The 21,322-nt window shown below is 40.4% G+C and overlaps 1 protein-coding gene across 1 annotated transcript; it reads right to left on the bottom strand.

Moving 5' to 3' along the window:
• Positions 1 to 422: 422 nt before the first annotated feature.
• Positions 423 to 19,710, bottom strand: LOC119410039 (cingulin). Its single transcript, XM_037676943.1, has 20 exons — positions 19,538 to 19,710; positions 12,628 to 13,513; positions 12,416 to 12,513; positions 12,264 to 12,333; positions 12,062 to 12,160; positions 10,083 to 10,204; positions 9,613 to 9,724; positions 9,298 to 9,510; positions 6,941 to 7,089; positions 6,019 to 6,139; positions 5,719 to 5,931; positions 5,369 to 5,590; positions 5,045 to 5,293; positions 4,743 to 4,913; positions 4,494 to 4,655; positions 3,136 to 3,309; positions 2,843 to 2,961; positions 1,742 to 1,850; positions 1,493 to 1,656; positions 423 to 819 (listed from the first exon to the last, which is right to left on the bottom strand). The coding sequence occupies exons 2-20, from the start codon at positions 13,510 to 13,512 to the stop codon at positions 681 to 683; spliced, it is 3,591 nt and encodes a 1,196-aa protein (XP_037532871.1). The 5' UTR covers position 13,513; positions 19,538 to 19,710; the 3' UTR covers positions 423 to 680.
• Positions 19,711 to 21,322: the final 1,612 nt, after the last annotated feature.

Genomic DNA, 21,322 nt, shown 5'->3' with positions numbered 1-21,322 from the left:
AAATAAAGATTTAAATAAATTAATTTAAATATTACCATGCAACCTGCTCACAGAATGACCCCAGGCACAACTCGGGGTTAGAACCCAGAACATTCATGCTGTGAGGCGACAGTGTTAACCACTAATCCACCGTGATGCTAATAACACGTTAACAGACTAGAACATTTTTATGACATTTTGAGGCCTGCCAATGAAGCTAACGCTCAGAATTACAAGACAGGAATGTATCCATGAGGGCAGAGCGAGTGTTTCCAGCACAGTTATACTCTGACAGTTTACCAAAATGATGGATACAGAATGTTTTGTTTACCAGAATAAAAGTGATTGTAGCAGATAAGACGTTTTTGAAGGTGGATCCTTGTGGTTGACGTTTCCAAGCCAGACTCGCCAACAGTCTGAACTCAACTCCTCCGTTTGAGATCCTTCGCATTTCCTGATTTTTGGGATGAAGTGAAAACTGTGCTTCGCCGAACCATCTGCCCAGTTGGAATATTCTTTAACCCAACGTGAAACAACCACCGAGATCGTCGTAAAAAAAAAAATACTCCTGGTGGTTAGTGGCAAAGTGCCCGAATGTGTTACGTCACATGAGAACTATGTATTTGTTTCTTTCCATTTTGTTTCCTTCTATTTGTAAGGCAGTGTAGTGATTTCCTACTCTCGTTCTGCCTCTGAAGTCTCTAACAGGAGCTGGTCTGGAGGTTGCTCTCGGTGAGGATGGAGGTGATGGCGGCGGGGTCGTACAGGCTGTCGTCGTCCTCATCAGAGCTGAGGGCCGATGAATCTAAAACTGGACGCATTGCTGCCTGAGTTTTTCTCCTGCAAGAAAAAACAAAATCCACAGTCATATATTCCAGAGTTCAAATTCTCTCTTTTCAACGCAGTAAAGTCCTTCAATACTTTTCTCCCATTTAGCTTTTGCTCCCTCTGCTGGTCAGTAAAGGTACAACATGTAATCTTTGAGCTTGTTTGTGTTCTAATTTTGCCTGTGGCACATGAGCATCATTTTTTTAAATAAAACGATCATACAGATTATTGATGGCATGTTTTGCACATAACAATTTGTACCTTTATGAAAAGGTATCAGTCTACCAAACATTTTCTCACAATAAAGTCACTAACCATGATGTCATCAAAGTTCATTGTTCAGTCAGGCCATCTGGACAGTTCCTTTTTTTTTTTGTTGAGTTTGCTTATCACCAGCAAACTGGTTGGTCCACTGTAGAAGTTTACTGCTTGGTGGGGAAAACACTGTTTGGGACTTTTCAGATTGATGAAGCCCTTCGGACGGAGGGCGAAACGAAATGTCCAGATGACCTGACTGAACATTGTTGGATAATCACAACGTCCTTTAAAGGCAGTTTGATCATTGAGGGGTCTACAGAAGAGGTCTTTCTCTTCGTCACAAGCACAGCTGGGACAAATCTGGCTGCCAGGAAGCATTCTGCATGACTGTTACTGAAAACTCCCAGAGAGTAAAAGAGAAACTTACTTGAGCTCAGTCTCCAGAGCTGTGACTCTGGACTGCAGGGCTTCTCTGAGCTCCATCTGCTCCTCCATGTCTCTCTGGGCTTTCCTCCTCAGAGTCTCTATTCGCTCCAGCTCGGTTTCACTCTCATCCACCTGCCTCTTCAGAGCCTTCACCCTCAGAGTCAGCTGCAAACACAGCGCAGACATTTGGACTGGGGTTGAAGTAACGCTCAAGCCTCACAGATTGACTGTTTAATATTCACATTCATACCTGGTCTCTCTGCTCAGTGTGCGCTTGTCTCTCCTCGTCCAGCGTCATGTTCAGTTCTTTCAGTTTTCTCTCCAAACGGCGTTGTGACGCCAACACGGAGTTCTTCTCTCTAATGTGAGAAATGGGAAAAAAACAAAACTGGATGACTTCTTACATTTAATGGTTAAATCGGAGCTCTAAAATATAACAAACAATGAACACATAAGGAGTAATTCAGATGATCATTTTCACAAGCGTGGGGGGTGTTGAGGACTGGTGTACACTTTTCAAAATTATACACAAGTTGACCGTTTTTGCCCCTTGCCATCTCAAAGCGCTCAGAGCAAAGCTCCCCACTGCACTCACACACCGAAAACAAGCATGCATGCACACAGCAGTCACTGATCTTGCTGTCGCTGACAGAACCCCCCCTGCACCGGGCCCCTGACCTAACCAGGACACATTAAAATCTAAAATCTATAAAAGACATGTCCAACTTGCACATGCAACCAAACTCCTTGTTTTCCCTCTCTCTCTCTCAACGTCACGGCAACAAGACATTAGAACAATATCGCAGCCTCAGAGAGAGTGTGAGCTGCAAAGGATGATGGGTAGCCTTGTGGCAATGTGTCCAATGTTTATGATTGTTTGATGTTTCTGAGTGTGGACATTAGATGTTCTTGTTAATGTCTTGTTCAGCTTTGGTTTGGCATTTATGTTAACGTCTGTTATTGGCTGTAAGCTGACATGAGTCAGAGGTTGTTCCTGGAATGTATAAGGGGGAAAGCACTTCCTGCTGGCGGGTGAAAGTGTGTACGTATAATTAAGAGTGATGTCACACAAGAAGGCAACTCTGTTGTGATTTTACTGCTAACACAAGTGAGTTGCTACAATATCTTTGTAAGCCTGTGGGTTTAATGTCCTGTAAAAAAGTGTTTCTTGGAAGGTAACATTTTTCTGTACGCCTTTGGAGGGGAGGGTGTTTGGGGTGTCTCAAAACAGAGTATAGTTTGTACACTTGTGAAAATATTTAAATATGTGAATCACCCCTAAGCCAAAATAATGACATAGGATTTAAGCATGGACTTTGCTGTTAATGACATAGGATGTTTTCCGGTCTACCTTTCTTCGGTTCGCAGACGTTCTTCCAGCTCCTGGATTTTATTTTCCAGCTGGGAGACTCCTGCTGATGATCGAGATTGACCCTCCATCTCAGCGACACGATTCCTCATCTCTTTCAGCTGCAGAGACAAGGAAAACGACTCATGATACACTTCAGTGGATGCTCAGAACTGGGAACATGTTGGATTTAAGAAGCATTTTTAACTCCAGTATTGAAGACAAACTCCAGAATAAAAACTTGTATTCTGGCATGGCCTAATATTGGCAGACAGACTGGGTGTGGGTGAACACACTTGTCTCTCCAAGGCGTTTTTATCCAGCTCCAGGTCCTGTTTGGAGGATCTCTCCTGCATGAGCTCAGAGCGGAGCTGATCAATCTGGTCTCTGCTTCTGGACAATCGCTCCGTCAGCATCTCCCCATTGCTTTTCTCCTCCTCCAGCTCCAACTCCATACGCTTCAGCTTATCCTGTCAGACAGAAAAAAAAACTGCAGTCACACAACTCACCTCTCATATGAATGTCACTATGTTTAATCTTAATGTTTAATTCAATTCAATTCAGTTTATTTATATACTGTAGTACCAAGTCACAAGAGAAGTCGTCTCAGGGCAATGAACAAAAACATTCACATTCATATAAAAGTCAGTTAGTAAAAGTTATCTAAGGAAGCCAGAAGATGATGAATCTTCACTTCATCACAGTCTCCCATCCTGAGCAAGCACAAAGGCAACAGTGGAAAGGAAAAACTCAATTACAAGAAGAAACCTCCAGCAGAACCAGGCTCACGAACAGGCATCTGTTTTGACTGATTGGGTTTGAGAGGACAGGAAGCAGAAACAAACGAACACAGAATGGCAGGTCCAGATGTACTTTCTATTGAAGGAAATACATAAAAACATGTTAAGGATAGAAATAATTACAAATACAAAACGGGCAGAGTAGAGCAAGTAAGACGGGAGCAGAGTCAGGAAATGTGGTCAAAGCGGTCTAAGCCTGGGTAAGTAACTGTTTGTTTTAACAAGATTTTTAGGATGTATATTTTTACAACTGATTTTGGGTTTATTTAATTTGAGCCGTGAGCGAGCTGCCATTGTTTCAATGGGGGTTTGGGTGGGTTACAGAGGAGAAGCAGCAGAGAGGTGTGGAGGAATATAACTCCACTTCCTGGACTGAACCCTGGGTTGTCAATAATTTGGAGGACAAACAAAATCTGCCAAATTTCTAGAACAAAGAGCCCAACGTGGGATGGATGCCATCTCTCCGCATCAGACCAAGTTTTCCCCATAAAAGCCAGTTACTTACGTAGCCCACATTGTTTTCAGGACACCACCTGGACACCCAGAGGTTGAACAACAACATACGGCTAAAACATGTCGTTGCTGTCCAGGTTGGGGAGGGGGCCAGAGAAAACTACAGAGTCCAACATAATTTTTGAAAAGTTACACACCCAAGCAACATTAATTTTAGTGACCTCCGATTGGCGTAACCGGGTGTCATTACCTCCGACAGCAGTTTCAGGTAGGCTTCACTGTCACCTTCTCTGGCCCCTGGAATGCACTTATGGTCTCTGGAGCCAGTGCCATGATTCTGGACCGTTTAGTTTGCAGTAACATAAAGATTTGCGTTTAGAAAGTTCTCCGGTCTGTCTCACCTCCAGGATGCGAATCTCACGAGCCTTCTCACCGAGGCTGTTTTTGCCGGCCTCCAGCTCTCCCTCCAGGTGTCGCAGTCTGTTGGCCAGTAGCTCCTTATCCAGCTGGTGGTTGTCTCTCTCCTCACATACAAGCTGAAGCTCCCTCTTCTGTCGTGACATCTACATAAATTGATAAATAGTCATTAGAAACAGTAATGACACTGAATTAGCGAATACATGGAAAAACACTTAAACGTAGGCACACACGTCTTCCTCTAGTCTCCTCAGATTTAAATGGTTTCTTTCCAGCTCGGACTTAGCGTCGTTTCCATGACGATGGGCCTCTTGTACTTCCTTGCGTGTTCTCTCTTTCTCCTCATCCAGCTGAACCCTGAGAACCTGAGTCTCTTCTTTTAAGGATGCGTTGAAACTTTCATACTGATGGAGAGACAGAAGAGGACAGTAACAAGACCAAAGGAGAAAAATGTTTAAACCATGTTTCCTAATGAGCAGTAAAACAAACCAGGGGAATTCATCTTTGATGACATGCAAAGACTCAATGTTCTCACATCTTTGCTGAGTTTCTCCAGAGCTCTCTCCTGCTGCCGTTTGGTCTCCTCCAGCTGGCTGACGGTGTGTTTGAGCGTCTCTTTGTCTCTAACTGCAGTTTCCAGATGCAGGCTGAGCTCGTTGTGCTCCTGGGTCATTCTGGAAGCTTTTCTCTTTGCCTCATCGAGCTCAGATCGCAGACCTCTTACCTCAGAGTGAAGAGCGAGCTCTGCTTCTGAGCTCTCTGTGGCGTTGCTCTGCAGCTGAGCCTGAGGAAACAAACGTATAAATATTTACCGTTTTCACGGTATCCAACCCTCAGAGGTAGATTGTTTCTTTTTTACCTCTAATCTTGAGAGTTTCTCTTTGAGACGAGTGTTAGTGGCCTCTTGCTCCCTCTGAGCATCCTGAAGTGAGTTAGCCTCCATCTGAGCTTTGCTGAGATGGATTTTAGTCGTTGCTAGTTCCTCTTCAGAGACGGTGTACTTCTCTTTGAGTTGACCGACTTCACTTTGTGTCACACAGAGTTTCTGCTCCAGCTCTGAGAGGGCTGCTGGGCTAGGGAGCTAGGAGGAGAAAAATGGGATGAAAGCAGAAAACTTTTAATATTTCTTAAACGGCCATTTAAATGAATACAAAAAATACATTCTTGTCATACAGTGAATAAACAAATCCCTTATGAGGTGAAACAAACCCGTTTATTTTTCTCCTGTGCCTTAGCATAGTCTTCTTTAGCCTTCTGTAGCTGGTCCTTCAGCCTGTCGATTTCATACTGCAGCTCAGCCTCCTGGCTCTGGTGAGACTTTTTAATGGCGATCACCTCCATGACCTTCTTGTCAAACTCCGTCCTCTGCTTCTCCAGCTGGGACTTGGTCTTCAGCAGATCAGTGCTGGTTCTCTGGAGCTCCTGAACGGGTTTGTTTCATTTTCATGAATACAGTGTTTTAAGGGTCATTCATCAGTACATTAAGAGATTTAGTGGCAGTTACTGCACCTGGTTGAGCGTCTCCGTGTGGCTCGGGTCTGGTTTCTGTTGTTTCATTGTGCTCATCTTCTCCTTCAGCTCCTTTAGCTCATCCTCGGACTCCTCTTTCTCCAGACGGATTTGCAGAAGCCTGAAAAATGTCCCCAAACAACCTCAACAACTCATAAAACCTTTTTGCTATAAGCACTTCATCATTATCTCATCAGCTGTAGTTCAATTGTATGAGGAAATCATGAATTTAATTTGGTCATTAATGAGCAAATGATTAATTTTCACACAACACAAAGTCAGATAAATTCACAGGAAATCACGTCTACAGTATACTTTTACTAAACACAAATAAAGACTTTCCACACCATTGCTTCATCTTTGATGAGTCTGTTTCCATATAATTGACAGGTTTTACAGATTCTTTAAATGGAAACAATTAGGAATGGCGACTTCGCTGCATGCTTGTTTAAACTTGTCTGCAACACTGTTTCCATTCAAAATAGGACCTAAAGAACTTGTGTATTAAAATAAGTGTGATCTATTTTAGTTGCTAAGTCAAACAACGCTTAGGGAGGATTTTTACAGCAGTCAGGAATTAAGTTTTATGCCTCATAAATTAGATGCACAGAGTGTGGATGGTCTTGATACTACGGTGAGACAGTAAGTATAATTAGTCACATCTAAACGTCCACATATCTAACACAGAGACGTCAAATCTGTGACCCTCACTGTGCTTCAGGGTTGCTGGGTGGCTCTCTGAGAGAGACAGGGAGAAGAATATTGACCCGGCAGAGAGAGGAGAGAAAAACGAACAGATTAGTAATAAATTGAGTGCAAAGAGAGACCATGAAAGGTGATAAAAACCTGGTGAAGTCTGGAGAATGCTAACCCAGATAAGTGAGTTTAAATAATCCACGTGAACTCCAGAATATGTACTCACTCTTGTTTAGTGGCTCGAAGCTCGTCTCTGGTGGCGTGAAACTGCTCCATCCAGTGGCTGCTCTCGTCTCTACAGTCCTCCAGCTGCTGCTGCAGGGAGCGAACTGTCGTGTTCACACGCAGCCGCTCCGCCTCGATCCCTGCGTGAGACTGCAGCAGGAGACAGAAAGATATTTCACCACGTTCAGTTTAAAGGCCAACGTGCCTCATTTGAAGTGTAGAAAAAAAATTCATAGCAAAGTCACAAAAACAACTATTTTACTTTCTGTATCAGTGAAAAGGTCAAACTGAGAGAGTTGATCTGAATGACATCAGTGATATTTGACTTCAGCTACAGAGGTACAGTTTAATGAGGCAGTAAACCCTTGTTTAAAAGAATAATCATTATAAATCAACTTTACTGACAAGTTATGTTTATGTGCTGTGTGTTAAACCATCCATTGTTCCTTTACATTTTAAGTTCAAAGAGCTAAACTTTCTTGTAATCTTTTAAAGTAGTCTTGAACAACAGTTTTTAGGTGTTTTGGATTTGATGAATCCTTGTGCCTGACCAGGACAGCGTGTGCAGAAAATAACAAACCTGAACTAAAGGAGGACAAGAGAAGCATCACGGCTACAGAACATAGCTACAGCAGATGAACAGCATCTAAAAGTCATCTCTCTCAAACAGGAAGAAAAATCCAAAGATCTTACAAGTCCTGAACTCTTCCTTTAGTCGATTATTAATTGTATCCCTAAAATATACTATTTATATCGGACTGAGCCATATTTGACTGTTTTCATATATTTGACTAAAATAGGAACAAATTGTATCTCTGTTTTAGACTGTTGGTATCAAAGTGTCTAAAGGTTTTATTTAAACAGGCTTTTTGCCAAGTTGTCTGTTTTGTGTCGACACAACACTGTTCTATCCGAGTTTAGGAGCCTTTTTATGCCTAAACAAATTAAAAAACAGTGGACATTACAAAACATTTAGATTTTGGACTGAAAATGAGGACAAAAACATCTAAACCTTGTTGATAACTTTTTTCCCCCTTAAATTAATTCAGAAAGCCTGAAGAATAATTAATCAAAACAAATCAATAAAAAATGTGACTCATCATGCATAAAAGTCTCATTCAAGACTTTTGCACATTATTATTATAATTATTATTATTATATATATACAACTGTTTTATTTAAAGCTTTTATGGGGAAAAAAAAAGCTAAAATCTGCACTATAAATGTCATGGAACAATTGCTCATGAACATAGTAACGTCATGTATATAATTTTACAATGAGTTAAGTAAAGGGTTGAACATTTCACACACACACACATATGCACACATGCGCATACACACACAGTTCAAAAGTACCGGTAACAAACACAGAGTTCATTAAACTCTGATGTTAAAAGCTGAGGTCAGTGTGGGCGTGTTACAGCTGACTCAAACTTCTGTGACATAATTAAACTGAATTTGTTGATCAGGCTGAAGAAGCAGAGTGATCTGATCTGACACTCTGTATTTGTGGACAACTCATGAGGCAGCAGAATTCCTGTTTGTTGAGTTTTCTAATGTTCCCTGACCGTTAGCTGTACCTAGCTAATCCGTTGTTTATGAAGTTCTGTGGCAAAGTCAAAGCCATTCATTTTCAGTAAAAGTACCGTTTAGTCAACAGTGAGTATTTACCACAAGCGTTTACGCACTGAAACAACAGTACTCTCATGTTGACTGCTGCTGTGGCTGAGTGGTTAGAGCAGTCGTCCTCCAATGCAAAAAGTTGGGGGTTCAATTCCACCAGCAGACACATGCGAAAGTGTCCCTGGGCAAGACACTGAACCCCTCATTCCCTCAGATGTGTGTCCCATCGGTGTATGAATGGGATAAAGCTCTGATTAGTCATTGTAAAGAAATAGAGTGCTGTATGAATGGGTAATTGAGGGCTCAGATTGTGTTGTAAAGCACTTTGAATATCTTGATAAGATAGAAAGGTGCTATACAAGTACAGCCCAAATACCATTTGACTGCAAGGGAAAGTTAAAATCCCAGAATAATCTCTGAGAAGTGCTTGATTGAACAGTGGTGTTAATTTGAATATCAAGATTACTATAACGTCTACTGAAACTAAAATTAAATCTGGACCTGATGAAACAAACTGAATTAGGAGACTGGAGCTGGTGTCCAGACTGTCGACTGATGTAATTTAAAATTATGCTGCCATCTGTGATGCTACTGCACGAGAAGAAATAGAACTTGTGCAGACCAGGTGTCTGATGATGTCCATTTGCTCGATTTGCTCACTTTAACTTCAGCTTTAAAATGTTTTATATGTCAAATCTAAGTCACATTCAGCAGGCAGCTAGGAGTGCTACACACCTGAGACACCTGCTCCATGCTGCTGCGGAGCTTCTCCATGTCAGTCCTGTACTGCTCTCGCAGCACTTCCACCTCTCTGTCGTGTGTCGCCACCTCTTCCTTCAGAGCGCCTTTCAAAGCTGTGAGCTCTCTCTCCCTTTGCCTCAGTGTCTCCTCCAGCTTCTGCTTTAGCTGCTGAACATCCATCAGCTGTGCCTGACTGGACATAAGATCCTGCAGATGGAGGGAACACACAGAACTGAGCCTTCACAACTTTAGAAATGTTAAAAAAAAAGTGTTTATTTCCACAGATTAAGGAATTTTCTGTTGTGGTACCATCTTGCTGTTGTTTTCTCTTCTCAGCTCATCCTGAATCTCAGCCAGCTGGTCCTCCAACTCTGTGACTCGTGTTTCCGCATTCCCCCTATCCATCCGCAGCTGAGTCAGCCTGCATAGCGAAGATGACACCATTTCATCTGTGAACGATTCTAGGAACTAAAATCACCTTTGTTTCTCGTGTCAATAAGTGTTGTGCACGCGCGTTTCTTTGTATACGTTACCTTGTAAGACCCACTTTTCTAACTTATACTAGATTGTGAGAACCAACTGCTCCTTATGGGGCCCAAAGCCCAGGCCCCATAAGAAGAAGTGTCATTGGTGGGTTAGGTTTAGTGTAAGGGTTAGGGTTAGGCTATAGAAATTAATAAAAAAAAATGAATGGAATTCAATGCAAAGTCCATGTAAAGACGGAAAGACAAACTTTTGTGTGTGTGTGTGTGTGTGTGTGTGTGTGTGTGTATCCTCACTCTGACTGTGTTTCATTTAATTCTCTCTTCTTCCGGTCCAGCATCTCCTGAAGTTGCAGATTTTCATCCAGACAGGACTCCAGCTCAGCTTTCAGAGCAGGGTCAGAGCTGCCAACAGACTCCTACACACAAGCAGACATGATGAATAAATGAGGGGAAGTGAAACACGAGACTTCAGGTGAAATAAACAATTAGCTGTTAGGAAAACGCTGCAGCGGGCTCCCGTTTGCACCCCAATCATTATGCCTAAGAGCTTACAGTATTAAGAGCTATTGGAACTTAAGACTCACGGCGCTTCCTTAAACCAACATGGAAGGAGTTATTATAGAGGCTGGATTATGTGCATGTGTGTCTGTGTGCACCTCTACCTGGGTCAGAGGGCTTTATGGATTAATTTAAGGATTAATCTGAAGCATACTCCATCTTATGAATCTAATTAGATTAGTTAAAAAGGGAATACAAACTCTGTGAGTTTACCTTTCTCACCAGAGGAAATAATAAATGAAGCTTTTTTCTTTTTCTGAAGAGGCCGACAACAAGGTGATACTGGTTTTGATCCATGTAATTAAAACGGAGTTCCTCTTTGGATACGAACATCTAACCGAGAAAGACTTTAGTGATTTAAGCCACATTTTTATAACAACTCAATGTCCTGCGTTCCATACCCTGAACATAAAGGTTTGGTAATTCATTCATTCAACCTTTATTTATACAGGTTAGTTTCATTGAGCAACGAGGACTCATTTACAAGAGAGACCTGTTGAGGCCTGTAGCAATAAACAATAAATCAATTGCATGATGACAACAGTAGACAATTATAAAAGACGCATACTGATTAAAAATATATATATATTTTTTTACACAAATTAAAATAAGATGGCAAAAAAGTAGCAAAAAACAGCTAGATTATAAGGCGAATGTTTTTAGTTTTCTACATTCATCTTATAATCTAGCTGTTTTTGCTACGTTTTTGCCCTCTTATTTTAATTTGTAAAAAAAAAATAAATAAATAAATAAATAAAAATCTGAATGCCTCTTTTATGATTGTCTATTGTTGTTGTCCACTGTTCTCATCATTCTTTGTTGAAATCAGGTCTCTTGTAAATGATTCCTTGAGGCTCAGTGGGATTAACCTGTCTAAATACAGGTTGAATGAATAATAAATGAAAATTATCGACCTCATTTTCATTTATTAGCTTTATCGCTTCTTTGTGTCTCTCTTTCTACTGAAGACACTGGATGACAAAAAGTTCAACTCCGGTGCTCTTCACTGAGCCCTCCCTTTATCTTTTCTCTTTAAAATCCGTTTTAACCATCCAAAATCACGTTTTTGGATCGTTAAAAGCAGCTAAGCTGAGAAGCTAAACTACGAGCTAAGCCAACAGGCCGACTTCGGGAAAAATCCTCCGTCTTGCCAACGCTCCAAAATTCACAGTTGAAACACGTGCCTTTGTGTAAAAACTCGTTTTTCCTCTGCAAAAAGAAGCTGAGAACTTGTTTACCGATGCTTTTATTAAAAGCTTTGTTTGACAAATGCTATGCTAAAGAGCTCAAACCACACAGGGCATCTGCCATTTTGAGAACCAAAAAACAGGAAGGAGAGACAACCCATGTCACATCAAGGGACCTCCCTCCAATTTTTTTTAAAGAGGCACACTGCTCGCTCCCTCACTATCCATCCTTCAGTTCAAACTGTCTTATACTGCCATCCAGTGGTCCAAAAATGTACTACATACACAAATTAATCAACATTTCTTCTTAAATTTTACAAGTACTAATTATTATCAAACTTCAAACAATATTATTGTTTATCGCAATAATTTCTGAGACAATTAATCACCCAGCAACAATTGTTAACGTGACAGGCCTAGACCTGTTTTAGACAAACAACATATACAATTAAACATCTCCCACTTTTAATTTTAATCAATAAAAGGAGAGACAGAACAAACGTTGTCTTGTGTCTAAAGGCCACTTACCCTCCTCCGTTCTTCTTGCAGGGCAGTCTGCAGTTGAGCCACCTTTGTCTGAAGCTCCCTTTTGTCCCTTATCCACTCATCCCGAGGGCTTTCTTTAGGCTGCGGACACAAAAAAAGTGTAAGAAAACACACAAATGGAAACCATTTTTTATTAAATAGAAAAATAAACTTCTCAAATTTAATCATGTCAAAAAGAACAAACCATTATGCTCTGAATTTTTTGAAAGATGGTCTTGACTTTGTGCCTGACGACGACATCACTCTCACTGGACCTAAAAGAACAAAAAAAGATCTTTAATGTTTTTTCATTGGATCAACCCAATTCAGCAGTAAAATGAAAATAAAAGTCTGTACCCTTGTCTCAGGATGTTGTACACAGACTTCATGACCTGCTCCTCCTCGACGCTCGTCTCAGCACTCTGAACCTGGTCCAGCAAAAGGTCAGGGGTCACCTTAAGACATAGATCAGAAGACTGATCTTGCCATGTTGTGTGCTTTGTGGTGTTTAGAGCTCAGAAAAACATCGGATGCAATGCCAAAGCAAAAAATAAAAGCTGAATTTTTACCTGCGGGTCGATCATATCTGCCTGCAGAAGTTCCTTAGATGTCCACCGACTGGCTGAGGGTTTAGGAGCTTCGACAGGAGTCCGTCTCAAGCTGCTGTTTGTTGAAGATGGAGGTGAGGTGTAGGGTTTGGGCACGATGTGAGGAGATGTAGCTCTGGGCTGCAGTGGTGTGGGGGGGAGTCCTCTCTGCTGACCTCCAGATGTTGAACCATCAAACCTGTTTATCAGTCTGTTGACTGAAGTTGGTCTCTGATTAGAGCGGAGCTCATTCGTTTGTTGAGGAGCGTCAGGGTATGTCTGATTGTCTCTCACTGACCCCAATGACCTGTTGAGCCCTGCCTGATATGCGCCCCCCCACATATTGCTTACTACACTCCCTTCTCTACCACTGATACCCCACGTGTCCTCTCTGTCTCTCCCAACTCCAATTCCTCCATCCAGATTCCCATAACTACCAGACTTTCCATCCCCAGGTGGTCTAGTAAACTGAAAATCCTCGTTGCCGCCCCCTCCATCCCTGTCTAGCAGGGAGCCTTGAGACTGAGCCCGGCGTAGCGCCCCTCCTTGTCCCCCACTTCCATCTGCCTCCTCTGTTCTGGGCTCTGCCTTCTCTCTCCTCCTGGGAAGGCTGCGGTAGCCGGCGGTGTAGTCAGTCCTGAGCTGGACCCCGTAAGAGTCTCCCTTATGTCCATTTTTCAAGACTACGTACGGCTGGCCATCAATACCCTGCACCCTGACTGCTACGCCATATTTGGAGGTGGTCTGAGGCTTCAGCTTAGGCTGGGACAATGGCTGCCCTCCACCTCGGTCAGCGAGGTCATTAATGAAGCGGATCTGGACACCGTGGTCCACCGGAGTCTTGTGTCCTGAAGACTGTGTATTCATACTGATAACACCACAGAGATGAGAGTAAAAAGACAAGAGGAAAATATATTACTTCAACAAAAGTGGGAAGAGTACTTTAACATTAGGCACCAGCTTCCAAAATGAAAACGCCTAAAACAGAAACGTTTATCAAAATCTTTAAAGACCACTAATCTAAAACATTAGCGTAAGCTGAAACATTTCCCCCAAGGTTTAAACACATTAAAGGAAAATGGTAAACATTCAGTGAAATCTTGGCTTTCAGAATGAGACACTTGATGTCAAATATGCATTAAGAAACTAAAAAAAAAAAAAAAGTAATTTCCCTCAGTTTGTTGGGTGACTAATGGCAGAGGAACAGGTGAGGTCAGATGCATCAAGAAAACTTTGTAAAAGGGATTGATAAAAGGGGAAATCAAAGTCTCTATTTGCCCATCTGATCACACTTCTTGTTCACCTAATGTCTAAAAAAAATCTTGGTGCATTGTGAAAAAAACTTTGGTAAACTAACGAGGAAAACGTAACTTTCGGAGGATAGTTTTGTTACGAGGAAACATGCAAAATATCACATGCAAAGACAGGAGTGGACAGAGTTTCTGAGGCAGACGATCCCTTTTAATGACTTTGAAGACACCTACAAACACAACATGGACTACCCTAAGAGCTTGATAAGCTCATAAGAGAGGGGTGTGTGGAAAAAACAACTCCAAAATCCCACAGAATGAATAGCCTTTTGCAGGAGGAATAGATAAAAAATAAAAAAAAACAGAAATTCCAAGTAAAATAAAATGTAAGGAACCGTTAATAAAAGCTTCAAAAATGTTTGCAATAAACTCAAACAGAATGCAAAAATATTTTTAAAAAAATCATGCCTAGAGGCAATTTGCTACTACAGGCCTTATATTTACAGGCTTTGACACTTGGTTTCTGTCTCCTGACTGATTGTGTGAACTTTGTTCCTGATACGCTCCATTAGTCATTAACCTGAAAGTACACACCTCAGATGACGCTCCCTCTATGAAAACCTTGCCAAACCTTTGACAGTTTCTACGCTCAGTGGAAGAAATTACCCAAACAAGACTTTGATAACCTAAATACTGTACAACCAAGTGTCTCACCAACTAATGTTCCTGCTCTTGAGTTTTGACTCCTACACTTTTGTATTTATTGTAACATTTCTACCTAAAGAAAAATCCTAAATATGTTTTCTATTGACCTTCCATTCAGATCAACAGAAGTAATTTAATGTATTGAAGTAAGCGTTTCAGGTATTGTCAAATAATCCTGCCCTGTTCAGGTTCTAACTGTGATTTCATTTGGACAATATGGTTCATTACGCCGACATGTCCAGCAGAACACTCCTGACCTCTCCGATATGCACGTCACTGCAAACATCTCCGTGGTGAGAGAAAGGGAGGGTAAAATGATAAAACGAAAACAATAGTTTTCTTCTCTTATCAGTGCGTTGCAGGATAAAATCCAAAGTCGAACTGTGAACAAACCTCCCACAAGTAACAATTAAAAATGCAACAGTGTTTTATTCCTAACCAGTCATCCGTTTGTCTGAAACATCAGTTATTTAACGCCAACACACACACAAAAAAAAACCTTGGGTTTCATTTTTGGAGCTTAATGAGCAAAGATGTTTTGATAATAAAGTGTGTAGTGATGATAATGCAGAGAATGGCAATGAAGTGTGAGCTTTAAAAAATAAAACCTGAAAGTTTCTGTGAATTACTGGTGATGAAACGACTGTCCTGGAAACGTCTGAAGTGCAGTCAACAACGGTGAACATGAGCAACCCATAAAAGTATTTAAAGTGAATATTTAAAATCCACAGACAGACCCAGTTACCGGGTCAGTACTGTTTGTCCATTCCCCCCCCCCCCCCCCCCCCACCCTTTGGGAACCAGACAGGAAGCATTGTGTCGCAATACGTTTGTTAAGTCATGCATGAAGTCTGCAGCCCACAGTCTTTAAACTGAATCCAATCATACCTGTCATACAGTACTGAATGTTACATGGATATACAACAGAGAAGCTATAAAACAATATAAATCATCTTATTAAAATGTGTCATGCTTGTTTGAAGCAGGTGAATCTGCAGACAGGCCTGATTAAATTAAAGAAAGGAGTCAAGCACAAACGGATTGTCCTCTCAGAGTTCCTATTAATCTGCATGATTTCATCAGTTTTAGTTTTTATTTGTGTCAGGGGAAGAATGCAACGCCAGGTCAGGGGGGCGGGGGACTTCATAGCCATCATCTCTTTGTCCAGCTGATGTGGGGCGGAAAACAAGGGCTGCAATTCTGAGAACGCAAAAAAAAAAAAAAAATCCTCTCCCTGGATCGGATTACAAAAGTTAGTTTCAATACATTCTACGTCTCGAAACCTCTCGAAAGTTTTTTTTCTCCCCTCAAAGCAAATATTCTCTTTCAAACCTCTTGGTGCAGTCTCTGTAAGACTTTCAGTCTTTAAGCGTGTCTATTAAGTGACTGATTAGTTATTTCAAAGAGTCAGTTCCTCCATTACAACTAAAGTTGGGCGGAATAATTAGGCTGATTATTTTATTGTCTGGAAATAATCCGCCAAATTATTTAGCCACATTTGTTGGTGCAGACAGATTTTGATGCATTGATCCTGTGAATTTATGTTTCTGATTTTCCAGTAATTTAGTTCATATATTATTTTTTTTATAATGGCACTAAAAAAAAAGCAAAGCACTAAATATTTACATATTTAATGACAATTTATATGTATAGCAGGATAATAAAACTTCCCTTTTTGTGAGTAGATTAAACATTTTATGGTTTTGTTATTAACTCTGTACATTATCTAAAATAAATTCAGATTCAAGTGGATTGTCATTTGCATCACATGTGGTACATGAGGTGGAACGAAATTATGTACTTGGTGTCCCAGGTACACTCAAAAATAGCAAAAATATAAAAGCATAAAAAGAAACCGTGTATAAGATATAGACTAAAAAAAAAGCCAAACGGCACGCTTAAAGATCTAAGCTATGCTCTGAACACTAATAATGTCAAACAATACGGCATAACAGCAGCAGCCTGAACATGAGACTGTGGTGAGCAAATAAAAAAATAAATACAAAAATAAAAACTATTTGCTAACATCATTGTCATCATAATCCTCAATTGTCTGGCCTCAAAAATCACGACAGTAAAAGACACAGAAGGTTCCTTGACCTTTAAATGCTCTCATGTAGATGCTCTTCATGCAGAAGTGAATGCTTAAAAAAAGGCTTAAAAGAAGAGCCAATTATTAGAAATTGACCAACCAGGATGTATCCATGAGTGATACTGATCAGAGGTCGACCAGCGTGACTTTCTATGGCAGATGTTTAGAAATCAGTGCGGTCGATATACACTAGTTTTTTTTTCTGACCCAATATCTATTTTTCATTTAACAACATACAACAATATTGCTTAACTTAAATAAAACATATACTTAACAGATTTTGTGATTTGCAAAGTGGAAAAGGTAATGGCATCACTAAGCATAAAAGTGGCATCAGTTCAAAGTATCGGGTTGTATTTTTGAGTACAAGTACTTCAGGCTGGTATTGGGCCCATTACTGTTACCACTACCAATATCAGGACACCACTACTAATAATGGATCAAAAACCAATGAAATTGCACCACTGTTTAAGTTTTTAAAAAGGATGCTGCTCAGTTTTGATGATTTTATTAACTTCACATACAAAATCACAACTACAAGTCCTTCTCAGTAAAAGAAACACACTTTTGACATGAACTTGACAAGAAAATACTTTGACTGATGGGAAATTGTTTCAAAATGAACGTGACAAACTGGTCGAAACGAAACCAAACTTACAATCGTTAGTCAAAAAGATCCCACAGGGTCAGATTACACGTAATTTTTTGAGGTTTTGCAATTTTTAGATAACATAACACAGAAGTGGGATTTTTTTTCTTCGATGTTTTTAAACACTTGGACATTGTAATTTTTATACTTTAATTTATAAATGTTATTTTATTATGATCTTACTTAATGCCTTATTAAACGCATGTGCTGGTTATGATTTGTTATGACCATATATATATTTTTTTCCTTCTTTCCCGTCTTCAGGGAATATATATACATATATATACATATATACATGTGTGGAGTAGAAAGCTGCTCTCTAGGGCACCTGGGGGAGCAGATGGGGGTGTTCAAGGGTCCAGAGTTGGGCAAATGAGGGTGGAAGCAGGTGTGGGTGTTTCACCTTACCCACCCACATCTTTATGTTGTCAGTACAAGTAATTGAACCAGCGACCTTCCGATCACAAGCTCACCTTCTCTAACCCCTCCCATGATTTCTTTATGACCATTAGTGTTGCTATTTTTATGAACTGCGTTGGGAGATAGAAAAACAAAGCCACGCTACAAATCCAGTACACATTAAGTTAACTTAACTTGTTCCAGTGTTCTGCCATGCATTGTCCTTGACAAATAAACAAAATAAAATATACAGAAAAGCGTTTTCACTTAGAAAACAAAAATTGTGACCTTTAAGAAGCTTGTTGTAGCACCTACTGCTGCTTTTTTATTTTCCTACTCGGCAAGTGATAAAAGTATTCATGGGTACGGACAATTGCTGATTTTTAAAAAGTGGACACAAATGACAGATTAAAATTAATTAACTGAAAAATCAGTCGGATGTTAAATTGCGTACCGCCAAGCTGGTAGCCAAAATATACTGCAGAATGTGTTTTGTACGTTTGCTCGCTTCAATCCTGTAAATGTTATACTTTGGAAGAAAAAAGAGGAACAGGAGGAACAAGTGAAAACAGATCAAATTTGCCTAAATGAAAACTTCTGTGTTGCGAAAAAACAAAAAACAAAAACAACGCCTTTTTGTTTGATTCACTCGTTCTTAAATGTCCAGAGATAAAACTTTTCCCCCTGAACGAACCATTAAGATTTAACAGCGTACCAGGTTTTAAGTAACAGAACTCATTTTCTCTTGGCTCTTAGGGAACAGTCCACTTTGTCCTGAGAGGATTCTCCCTCTCAGTTACGTTCTTGAGCTAAAACCAGACCCTTGTCCTCTCTCCAAGCTTGTTACTGCTCCTCTTTCGCACTCAAACAAATGGCCATTTATTCCTCCTTTCAAATCCAAAAGGGGTTCACTGGCACGACAAAGCGAGACTTCAGTGTTACCACACAGTCCACAGATGAGTCCATATCAGAGGAACATGGTGGGCCCTAACTTCTCCTCACATTCCTGACACTTGTTCCTCAGTGCCTCTCATCGCCCCAGACTGAAAGATAGACTGATTTCTGAGGTTTTAGTCCACTTCAGGGGATTACCTGCTTGTATATGTAACATTAGACCAATTGGAGCTGAAGTATTTAAACATGAAGCTGTGTCAGGGGTTTTGGCTGGTCCAGGGGTGTTATTAGGGAAATTCACAACACAACAAAATCCACTTTAACACTATAATCTGCTGTTGCTGATGCCATCAGGTTCATGTAAGTTGTGAAGACTCCTCTCCATGTGTTGTACAGATAAATTACATTTAACACGATTTGGAGAATAGCTGTGATGCAACTTTACTTCAGTGAACAGAGCACAGGTGTATACACAGATTTATGACGTTTAGGTATCCATTAACACAAAATAGTGTTCACATTTTTTTTTAAATCACTGCTTTACAACTTAAGTCCTATATCTAAACTTTAAAGACGTAAACTCACTTGTTGAGCTCTTAGTTCAGAGTTACTTCATCGTAGACGAGACGTTTATTAAAGTTAACTTTTTGCTAACCTCCGTTTCTTTTCCAGTTAGCTTCCAAGTTAAACTGGTGGTAAATAAATAATAAAATTAAAAAAAACACTGTTGCGTATTAAATCTTAATCTCAATACGTGTTTACCAACCTAAACGAGGAAATAAGTATCAAATAGCGCTAGAAAATCTCTCACAAGCTAACTGTCTGGAAATTCTTGCCCGTCTAGGTTTTTTTTTTTTTTTTTAGCCGAGAAAAAAGCTCCCAAATCCATTCGGAAAAAGTTACCTCTTCTCCTGAACTTAGACTCCCTCTGCTCCTCTTTGACGCTTCGAGTCTCGTACGACTAAGATAATTCAAATATTTCCAGAGATATCCATCAAAATCCACGGTAAAAGTGTGGGAGTAAAAGAAATACTCCCACGTAAATTGTAGCAGCGACAAGTTCATTACGCCGTTGGAGCTGCAACCTGTTACCTTTTGTTGGGCTATAAATAGCCCCGCCCATCGCTCACAAAATGAAGCACGGTGATTGGTTTAAAACGGATAAATAGGCGGGCTCATTGAGTGTGGGTACGTTTGATTATTGGTCAATTCTCAACGTCAGTCAATCATTATTTATGGGGGTCTCGGTCTTTTTCCAATAGCCGAGATGGTCTTGCAATTTTGCAAGAAGAAACCAAGCAATAAAAGAAAAACGACTAAAAATGGTCTCCAAGATCTGTCATAGATAAAGTTAGCCACAATATTTAAGTATCTTAATATGCTTTTTTTCCACTAGATGGCACAAATTCTGTTCACTTTCTAATTATTCATATTAATTATATTCAGCTCGGTAAGAACCTAGAAATTGGAGATCATAAACTCCAATAACGCACAATCTAAGTAGCAGGTAAAAGTGTCCTGATGCATGCTCAATGATCCAGGTAGAAAAATCTAAAAGTCAGGTCCTCTGAAGAAGAATCTGTCCAGAGGACCTGACTTAACCAGGTTGTTAGACCAAAACAGATTTAGATAATGAAGTAATTACAGTAATTAAGGTTCTACTTCAAGGTTAGTATATTTTTCCCACTTTTGTTATGTTATGTTGTTTATTTGTCATATGAAGATTAACACAAGGTCAGCAATGCACTGAAATGTTCAGGATGAGAAGAACAGATTTGACTAGCTAAAAAAAAATAAAAATAAATAGTAAAGCATGTGGTAAGGGTCCAAAATAAAGTATCAATAAGTGAAAAAGAAATATAATAGTTGCAAGGTCCAAAAGAAATATAAACAACAACATGGCAGAATATAATGGTGCAAGTAGATTCGTATAAATAAGTATTTCACAGGTAGTAACATTAACTTGAATGCACATGATTGCATATAACTAACATTTAGTTTAATTTAATTATGATGGTAAGGTAGTGGCATACATGATACAGCCACATGTGCAGCAGCAATAAACATAGGTGTCACAGATGTGCCTTATAGTGCAATGTCACTAGCAGTTGTTCAGTATTGTTATCATTATTATTAACATGCATGCGCTCTATATGTCTCCATCTTGTCGCTGCATCCCAATGTTCATCATAGAATCAGTAGTTCTGCATCCATAAAAACTCCCACTCCGCCCCCCCTCGGGCCTCGCAGCTCCTCCTCCCCAGACACCGGACAGCTGCGCACCAACTTTCCTCCTCCAATCTCTTCACTTCGGCTGGTTGGCACGCAGCGCCTCACGATCAGGGAATGGGATCTTCACTGGGTTCGCAGAAAAACTTCCAATTTTTTCGAGTTTTCGCTTTGCAGAAGTTGCTTTTCACGCTACGGGGATAGTCGCCTCTGCAGGTGAGAGAGGGAGAAACCAGCTCAGGTCAGAGATCTCCAAGACGCGCCGGGATTTGTCAGGTCGTCGAGAAGTTTCCGACTCTGGAACTCATCCCAGTGTCAGCACATCACGTTGATGACTGGATGTTTAGACAGAGCTTCATATCGGGGTCGTTTTGACGCGGGGCTGAGCGGAATATCCGTGCGTAAAGTTGGAGCCGTTGCGCATGGCTGCGCGTCGCTTGGTGGAAGCGTCTAAAGCAA

This window comes from Nematolebias whitei, chromosome 5, assembly GCF_014905685.2.
Source record: "Nematolebias whitei isolate Nwh7 chromosome 5, NemWhi1, whole genome shotgun sequence".
In the NCBI taxonomy this organism is placed as follows: domain Eukaryota; kingdom Metazoa; phylum Chordata; class Actinopteri; order Cyprinodontiformes; family Rivulidae; genus Nematolebias; species Nematolebias whitei.
This window is presented reverse-complemented; position numbering and strand designations above follow the sequence as displayed.